Source organism: Mandrillus leucophaeus, unplaced genomic scaffold (genome assembly GCF_000951045.1).
Source record: "Mandrillus leucophaeus isolate KB7577 unplaced genomic scaffold, Mleu.le_1.0 Scaffold1093, whole genome shotgun sequence".
NCBI classification, from domain to species: Eukaryota; Metazoa; Chordata; class Mammalia; order Primates; family Cercopithecidae; genus Mandrillus; species Mandrillus leucophaeus.
The window spans coordinates 557166-567008 of NW_012099132.1; the positions used below are offsets into that span (position 1 = coordinate 557166).

Here is a 9843-nt window from a genome sequence, read left to right on the forward strand (position 1 = left end):
TGCAATTTCATTTTCAGGTTTAGCTGTAATTGTTTGTCTACAAGAGTAACTTTTCTCTAGAAAAAAATTTCTTTATACACACCAGAAAAAGACATGCCTTAGTGCAGAGCTATGCCTTTTGAGTTCAACTGTCACCTCACTACTTACATACACTATTGGTTTTTAGCTGGTAACATAAAGCCTGCTAAGCTGGATAATGACAAATACTGATTCAATCTAAGAAAAACTGAATGCCTTTTATTTCAGTTAACAGAAAATGAAATCAATGCCAGAATAAGAATTGTTACTAGATATTTGAATGCAAATTAATTCCAACTATTCTCTGGTAGAATAATCACAGCTGAATTTTGTAGCTCCACTTCTTCAGTGACAAAGGGACAGTCAAGAAAAGTAAGCATTAAGAGAGATAATCTGTTCGCTTCTAAAAATGAAAGGTTAAAAAGTCTGTGACTACTTGCTATTACAGTAAATTATTTCCTTGCTGGACTTTATCTGTGGTTTTGAAAAAGGTATAAACATACAGGAGGGAGCCCTAGCAGTTACCGTAAAGCTATGGCTGCCTTATAACAACCGTTTCCAAAGTTCATGCTGCAGCTGATGGGCTTCAGTAACCTAAAATAACTTGGCCATACAAATATTTATATTTATTGATAACTTATTTTTAAAAACATGCTAAGCTATTGTAATATAAATGAATTCCCAAATTGAACATTTTTGCCAGCCATCAGTATTTTCCACAGATACAGAAAACCTTTTTAAAAATAAATATTTTATAAGAAATAATTTTTCTTACTTTATTTTTAGTGAAACAATCATATACTTGTTTAAGACTCATTGTTTTGGCAAATACACTAAGTGTAACATTTCTCTTGTGCAGGAAAAAAGAAATTCCACCCAAATTGTAACAGATTGATTATATGGAAATAGTGAGTTATAAATGTCAAATATCACACCTAATGGCATAAGGAAAGTTTTTTTTTGTCCAAAATAACTCTCCCTATAATTTCTAATATGTAAAATAGAGTCTTGGAAATCCTTCCATATATCCATTTGAAAGTAAGAGTATTCCACTTACAGTATCTATGCATGCCTTTCTTGTAGGTGTTTACTCATGCGGGGTGGGGGGCACTGCACATCATCTCATGAACTATGCTTCCTTGAAAGAGTGGAATAGCTGATTACATGATGTAAATATATTACTTTTTAAAAAACTTTTATTTTAGGTTCGGGGTACACGTGCAAATTTGTTATAAAGATAAATCGTCATGGGGGTTTGTTGTACAGATTATTTCGGCACCCAGGTACTAAGTCTAGTACTGAATAGTTATTTTTTTCTGCTTAAATATATTATTTTTAAGATGCTTTATTTTGACAAGGACACAGGAGTTTTCTGGTAATCAAATCCTAAACTCTAACATAGAAAGTGCTTTGCAAAGAATAGACGCCTAGGAGGTTGCTCAGGAATCTGAGATAAGAGTTGGGATAAAGAAATAGTATTTCATAAAACTAAGTTTTTAAAGAATTGAGTCTCTTTTGAAAATTATAATCATTCATTATTTTGGCTATTGGAGTATAGGCAAGAAAGTATAATTAGTTCTGGTATGGAAGAGTGTGGAGCTATGAGACAGAAAACGAGGCTTCTAGTCTCACTCTGTCACTATGTGGCTGGCTAGGAGCCTACAGCAAGTCAATGAGGCTCAATTTCCTTGTATTTGACATTGAACAAACAGTTTTTATACTTTATGTAACCTACATGTTGGTTCGAAAGATTCTTTCCCCCACCTCGAAATCTATTAATCATTATGCAAATATGTTATGATTTTATAGCTGCACAAATAAACAATTTCTGAGAAATAAAGACTTCTAATGAAAAAATACACTTTACTGCATGCATAAATAGGTACCTTAAAGTCAATTCCTCCTACAAAGATGCGATTAGGGATCACTGTTCCATATCTTGGGGCACTTGTTGGGTTATTCAAAGGCACAGGCGACACAGCATTAGGGGATGGAGATAATGAATCTGTTTGCATCTGGTTTGATGTTTGCTGTAAAATAAAATTCTTTTACACTTTTTGCACTGGGTATAATGCAGTCTGCTTTTGATGCAGACTGAAAATGTGTATCTTTAAAAAAGATGAGTCATTTAGGTAAAATATAGTATTCTAGGCTTTACTTTAATATTATAAAAATTATAATTAGAGCTAAGAGCTTTTTAGAGCAACAGAACTAGGAAACACAGAATCTACTCCATTATAGAGATTTTAAATATTAAGTACATCACTTAAAATGCTTATATTATTATCAAACCGATTACTTAATTGTTAAGGGGAATATTAAACTCATGAAGATGGTTGAGAAAGAGAAAAACAGTCCCAGCCTGACACAATCAGCTAGGCCCTGGTGTTGTTAGGAGTTGGCCTGGCACTCACGGCTAGGCTGTGGTGTTCTCTCATTAACAGAATACCAACATCAGACAAAGTCACCCTGTGACTCTGATGGATTAAGATTAAAAACAAGACCACTCCACAATCATGTTTGAAGGCTGACTAAAAAAAACGCATTGCCCAAATCCAATAATAACCAAACATCCCTCCATTCTGGCTGATATGAGTGACTGCCCCTTCTTTATTAGTTATAGTTTTGGCCTCGATCCATTTTTCTTTCCTTTTAGATAAAAGTTAACACATCCAATCATAGAATTACTACCATTTCCTGATGATATACATTCCAGAGTAAAGCCCTGCTTCCTCAAACCCTCTCTAAAAATTGCTCAACACAAGCCTATATCCTATGAGTTCTAACACCTTCTGATTGAGAGGCCCCATGGTTTCTGTTTTCCTTTGTTTGAACGATTAACAGACCCAACTTCACTAAATGACGCTCGTGTTCCTGGTGGTCTTTAACTAACGGTCATTGATAAGTTAATAAACTGTAACATTCACATTCACCATTTTCAGCCTGAAGGTCAAAATTTTAAATGCACTTGTCATTTTGAAGATTGGACTGATTTTGTTAAAAATTATATACTTATAGTTCATAAATGTTTATTCCAAAGAATTAGCTCAGTACATATCCATATGTTCACAACGATAAGTTAGAGGATCTAATTTAAATTTTAATAAACATATATAAATGTATAAGCCTTTGCAGAATGGTAAAATAATAGACTTTTAAGGTATAACTGAAAGAAAACCAGGACTTGAGAATCATGTAGAAGAGAAACCAATTCAAGAACTGGTGAATTATTTTCCATCTGGAAACACTAAACACACTTCTGAGACAGTCTAATATCCTAAATGTGTGCTTCAAAAAACTTGAAGTAAGCTGGGTGTTGTGGCTTGTGCCTGTAATCCCAGTTGCTTGGGAGGCTGAGGCAGGAGGATTGCTTGAGGTCAGGAGTTCAACCCCAGCCTGGGCAACAAAGCGAGACCCCGTCTCAAAAAGAAAGAAAAAGAAAATAACAAATCTTGAAGTTCATAATTCAAATTCTCTGAGAAACAAACACATGAAAATGAATTTCCAGCTCAGGTAATAGAGTTGTTCTTTTTCAAATTTGTGTTCTTTCTTCTCTGGTCAATACAATCACAATCCCTCAATTAATCTTTGCAAGATGTACAGAGAAATGACTAGGGCAGGAGTGGCAATTGGGCTATAGGCTGGACCTTATGGGCTCTCTTCTCCAACCAGCCTTAAGGAAGTACATACTCCTAATAAGGGAATACGTAAATACTTCTTTTAAAACACGGAAAAGCCACCACATTTAATAATTACTATGTTGTAGTTTCCAATGAAAGAAACTGGGAATCTAATCTTAACAACTTTCTCTCTGGGCACTTGGAGGTTATTTGTGACATCAGTCACTTTGCTCAGTAGGATATAATGCTCAGAATGGGTAATTCTGGAATGCTTAGTATTTTTCAACTGTGGATTTTGTATTGCTAGAAATAATATAACAGCTCTACTAGATGTAATCTTGTCTTTCTGCCCATTTGTTTACAGTGTCAAAGTTACCTATTTGCTAAATTAAAAAAATCATTCTTCATGATATTCTCTTATTGAAAATAAGATGTACTAATTTGTTTGCAAGTTTAAGTAAAAGACAAACCCCATTATATTTCATCGAGGGAAGGATGAAATGAACGGAAGTAAACAGTGCTTTATTTCCAATCTCGAGAAACTAAAGGATACTCCCTGAGAAAAGAAAAACCTTTCACACTCAATTCACTTCACTCTCCTCCAGTCTCTAAGGCTCCTGCTCTAATGTGGGCTCGCTTTGCTTAATTTTTCTCCCTCATCATTTTCTAACATACGATATAATTTACTTATTATGTCCATTATCCGTCTCCACTATTATGTAATGCACTAGGGCAGGAGTTTTGCTTTTTTCACGGCAGCATCTAAAGTACTGACAGTACACAGCAGGTGCTCAATGAATATCTGTTGAATGACTAAAAGTGAATCATTTCTTCAGGAGAGACCTGCTCACGATATGCCAAATAAGCTGAAGGCAAAAGAATACAGTATAACAGCAGTCTACTATATATATACACATATGTATATGTGTGTGTGTATATATATATATTTGAGACGGAGTCTCGCTCTGTCACCAGGCTGGAGTGCAGTGGCGTGATTTCAGCTCACTGCAACCTCTGCCTCCCCGGTTCAAGAGATTCTCCTGCCTCAGCCTCCCGAGTAGCTGAGACTACAGGCGTGCACTAATTTTTTTGTATTTTTAGTAGACACAGGGTTTCACCATGTTGGACAGGATGGTCTCGATCTCCTGACCTCGTGATCCGCTCACCTCAGCCTCCCAACGTGTTGGGATTACAGGCGTGAGCCACCGCACCAGGCCTACAAAATATTTTAATGTTAGCAATAGCAAGGCTCAGGTAGAGGCAACATCTAAGTTCATTATTAACAATTAGTGATGCATTGAGTTAAACAACAAAGAAAGCCTCAAATTCTAACTAGCAATAAATTCCGCACGTGTTACGGAAGCACCTAGAAGGGGACTGTTGTTGGGTCTGAAGTCTCCTCCGCTTGCTAAAACTTCCAGCACTAGAGAGTTTATTAAACTTCTCCTCCAAAGCAATGTGCCCTCACTGGCTCCTCCCCTTAAGTCAACCTCGAGAACTAGCATCTATTTTGCAAAGGAAGACAGCAGGAACGGGCGGGCTAACCGTCGCAGTCACTGCCTCGGCGCTCCTCCCCCTCCAAGGCCAGCAAGTTGCGGCACTGGGGGAAATGGCCGCGGCGAAAACTTCCTCGAGTTCTCTCGGGTCATCGTGAACTTGGGCACCAAAACGAGGATCCACCCCCTCCCCACCAAAGTGCGGGAGGGAAAAGAAGGCTAGCCAGCGAGAAATTTTGCCCCGCAAATCCGCCAGCAGCAGTGGCGGGAACCCTCAACGGCACCGACCCCGCCGCTGGCCTCGTGCGCAGCTGGTCCCCACCCTCGCGCGGCGCTCCCTGATTGGCTGCTGGCGGCGGGACGGGGCGGGGCGGGACGGCACGTTGCCGCTGCGCCTCGGGCCTGTGTGGGCCGTCTTCCTTCACTTCCCCAAGTCCGCCCTGACTGGCTCGGGTGCACAGCCAGTGCTACAGTGTCCGGATCCCACCTGGGCCACAGGCGGGCCCCCGCGAGGTCTCTCAGACCTTCCGGTCCTCGCTGACCAGTCGGGGAGTGGAGGCGTCGACCGCCCTGACAACTCCTCTCTCTGGGCCGCTGGGTCGAAGTTCGACCGGAGGGAGCGTCAAAGACGCTGCCTAGCCCAATTTCGGCGGGAAAGCAGTTTATCTGCTCGGACTCTGCTGGGTGCCCGGCAGCCCGCCGCCTCCCGAAACATCTGCGCCTGAGGTCCCCTGGCCCGTCTACACCCAGTCCAGGCCCCGTGGCGGCGCCTTCCTGACCCTCATGACACAGCCAGACGAGGTCTGCGGGCGGGCGGCTCCTGGCAGCGGTCGATGGGGTACCTGGCCACGTTTCTTCCTAACCAGATAGCGAGCGTTTGGGGTCTTCACCTTGCCCCTCCAGGCCCTCAGGGACCGGCTCCACGCTGCTCCTTCTCCCCGCTACCCCGCGCCCTGGGGCCCTGATCGCCGTACTCACCTGCCCGGACTCGGTTTCCATCTTCCTCTCTGCTCTTCAGAGACGCGGGTAGGGAAGAGAAGCCTAAAGTTTGAAACCACCTTCACGCCAAGGCAGCAGCGCTGCTTGTCCTGCCTGGGACTCTCGCCCCCTGGCGGCGAGGGCGGCGGTGGCAGCTGCAGGGGAGCAGGCTCAGACCCGGGCCCTGAACCTGCCACCTGGCGGGTGGGGAGAAGCAGACGGCGTCGCCTCGGGTGGCAGGCGGCGGTGCGGGCGGGCGCCGCAAGCCGGAGAGGGGCGCGGGCGGGCGAGTTTCGGCTGCGGCTCTGGGACTCCGAGCCGGGGCGTCTCAGGGGCAGAGCGCACGGCACAGCGGGGCGGGCGTGGGGCGTGCGGAGCGAGGGCTCTGTTCTGGGACCCCTCTCGCCTGCTCTCAGACGGCTGGGGAGGAGAGAGCGAGCGGTCGAGCAAAGCTCCATGCACGGCACGCCTTCCCGTCTCCTCCACTTGAGAAGAGTCGGCCTCTGGGACTGGTGGGTTTCGAGAGATTGAGGTGACCTTAAGCCTTTACTGGGCTGGAAGAAGCCGATTGACAGGCGACTTCCGAAGACTGGTGTAATGCGAAGAAGGTTCTAGAGTCAAACTCTGACTCTCGGGGCCTGACGCGCCAAACTCGGGGGCTCCTGAGAAGCCGCGGACGCCTCTCTGCACCTGTTGCCGCCGTCACTCATCCCGCCAGGCGGGCGGGGCCTCGCGGGTGGCTTCGTCAGGACCTGCCGCTCAGCCTAGTCGGGCTCCGGTGCCCGCCCCGGACCGTGCCCCAAGCGGGTCCCGGCCCCGCTGAGCACCTCCAGCAGTGGCACCGCCTCTGGAATGGTCCCGGACGAAGCCACCCGCACGGTAGGGGGCGACTTAGCGGCTCCAGCCTCCAACAGCCTTGTGATCGCCTTTGGAAGAAGATTGCATTAAAAAAAAATTAATGAATTAATTAACTAATTATTTTTATTTTTGTTTTTGAGACGGAGTCTCGCACTGTCGCCCAGGCTGGAGTGCAGTGGCGCGATCTCGGCTCACTGCAGCCTCCACCTCCCAGATTCAAGCGGTTCTCCTTGTCTCAGCCTCCCGAGTAGCTGGGATTACAGGTGCCTGCTACCACACCCGGCTAATTTTTGTATTTTTAGTAGAGAAGGGGTTTCACCAGGCTTGAAATCCTGACTTCAAGTGATCTGCCTGTCTTGGCCTCTCAAAGTGTTGGGATTACAGGCGTGAGCCACCCTGCCCGTCCAGTTAACTATTTAGACACGAAGGCTCACTCTGTCGCCCAGGCTGGAGTGCAGTGGCGCGATCTCACGCTCACTGCATTCTCGACCTACTGGGCTCAAGCGATCCTCCCACCTCAGCCTTCTGAGTAGCTGGGACCACAGGCAGGCCCACGCCACCATGCCTAGCTGAAAGAAGACTGCTCTGGAAAGAATACATATTTCTAGTAGGTAGCTAAAATGATTACAACTGGATAAACTTATAGTAATGATGATGATTATTATAGCTGCCATTTATCAAGTACTTTGTTTCAGGCACAATGCTTTATGATCAGTATCATTTAATCTTTTCATTCTCACAGCAACCTTTCAGATAGATGCTCCAATTATCGTCATAGCACGTGAAGAAGCAGAGATTTGGAGGATAAATAATCTGGTCAAGATCTAAAGCTGTAGGAGGTTTAACCCTGGGTCTACCCCCAACCCACAGTTCTTGATCTTAACCATTTTGCCATATATTTTTAAAGAATCAGCAGTAACAACTGTTAAAAGTTACACCAGTAATAACTACTGTACACACTACTATAAAAGTTTGACTTTGGGTTACTTTGCCTTCAAGATATAGAATTAAAAAAAGAGTAACTATATTCATTTTTGATTTGTTCAAAGATTAGCTCTTCGTATTATTTACCCAAAATAAAATGGGAAACAATTTTTGTTTATCTTACCCGAAGAATCCCTAAAGTCATTATACATTTCTGCACGCAATTTAAGCTCATTTTGTCAGGTTTAAGTCTCTGTGGAAATAGAGAATACAAACCTATTTAGATGAAAACTCATATTCTAAAGCATAATAATTTTACTGTTCAATACCAGTAGAACTAATCTTCTGTGGGCATTTTTTTTTTCCTAGGACTGTTGATGGATTTGGGTAGATGTTACTATCCTGTCTTGCCCAAATCTTTTTTGACTGAAAACACTTATTTTCAAGAATTGCATTCTCTTAAAAAAATGTATTCAGCGCAGTAGGTGTTTAATCTGAAAAAAATTTACATAATTTAGGGAACACTAACTGTATTTCAAGGCTCGTGCTGGGTACTAGAGGTACTTTATTTTCAGTATGGCAATTCTCTGTTCTGCCTCTTACTATTAATTCTTACACCAAAAGGAATGTTCAACTTTAAAACTTGGATAAACCCCTTAAAATTATGCAATGCACCCCAATTTAGTAGACACTTATAGAGTTCCTATTCTATGCAGTACGTAATGGAATATAATATAGGAGATATGAAGATGAAGAATGGGGTGTCCAATCTTTTGGCTTCCCTGGGCCACACTGGAAGAAGAAAAATTGTCTTGGGCCACACATAAAATATACAAACACTAATGATAGCTTATGAGCTAAAAAAGTAAATCACAAAGAAACTCATAATGTTTTAAGAAAGTTTACGAATTTGTGTTGGGCCGCATTCAGATGTGGTCCACGGGCCACTAGTTGGACAAGCTTGATAAACAAGATCACACCTCTGTTCCCAAAATATTTTAAATCTAGAAGGATAGAAAAAACTAATTACTCAAAACAGTGTAACATAAATATGCTTATAGGAACATAAAATACAGGCATAACAGGATAAGTGATATATGAACAATGATCAACCGTCTGTGGCAGCGCAGAGGATAGCATCACAGAGCACAGCATCCAGGGCTGCGTAAGGGCGTCCTTAAGGCTAGAATGCTGGTCTGGGCAGAAAACCTGAGGGAAAGATGCTGAGCCTGTATCATGTACGCAATGCTGGGCTAGCCACATTCTTTTTAAGTCTTAGTTCTCTCTTTTTCTTAGTCTCTCTTTTTCTTTCTCTCATTGGAAACCTGAGTCTTAGAGAGGTAAAAGTGACTCTCGTGGTCACATTGCTAGTAAGTGGTGGATGCCATTTTTAAAACTTAGTTCCTTTTTTAAAAAAATTATACTTTAAGTTCTAGGGTACATATGCACACCATGCAGGTTTGTTACATATGTATACATGTACCATGTTGGTGTGCTGCACCCATTAACTCATCATTTTCATTAGGTATTTCTCCTAATGCTATCCCTCCCCCTGTCTCCCACTCCATGACAGGCCGTGGTGTGTGATATTCCCCACCCTGTGTCCAAGTGTTCTCATTGTTCAGTTCCCACTTATGAGTGTGAACATGTGGTGTTTGGTTTTCTGTCCTTGTGATAGTTTGCTCAGAATGATGGTTTCCAGCTTCATCCATGTCCCTGCAAAGGACATGAACTCATCCTCTTTTATGGCTGCATAGTATTCCATGGTGTATATGTGTCACATTTTCTTAATCCAGTCTATCATTGATGGACATTTGGGTTGGTTCCCAGTCTTTGCTATTGTGAATAGTGCCGCAATAAACATACGTGTGCATGTATCTTTATAGTAGCATGATTTATGTTCAGGCACAGTGCACTTTGTCATGTTACTTATACATGGCAATAAAGAG

The 9843-nt window shown here is 42.9% G+C and overlaps 1 protein-coding gene across 5 annotated transcripts in view; it reads right to left on the reverse strand.

Annotated features, from left to right (window-relative positions):
• The window catches only part of BOLL (boule-like RNA-binding protein), a 61825-nt gene extending 55117 nt beyond the window's left edge, over positions 1 to 6708 (reverse strand). The window contains exons 1-2 of one of the 5 annotated variants that reach the window (XM_011989172.1): positions 5184 to 5478; positions 1905 to 2048 (exon numbers count right to left, since the gene is read on the reverse strand). In XM_011989172.1, the coding sequence (XP_011844562.1) occupies positions 1905 to 2033 (129 nt within the window). In that variant the 5' untranslated portion in view covers positions 2034 to 2048; positions 5184 to 5478. Of the gene's footprint in view, positions 1 to 1904; positions 2049 to 4756; positions 5139 to 5183; positions 5479 to 6112 lie in introns of those variants that run through there. The other 4 variants (XM_011989156.1, XM_011989180.1, XM_011989164.1 and 1 more) reach the window with 4 other exon arrangements.
• Positions 6709 to 9843: the final 3135 nt, after the last annotated feature.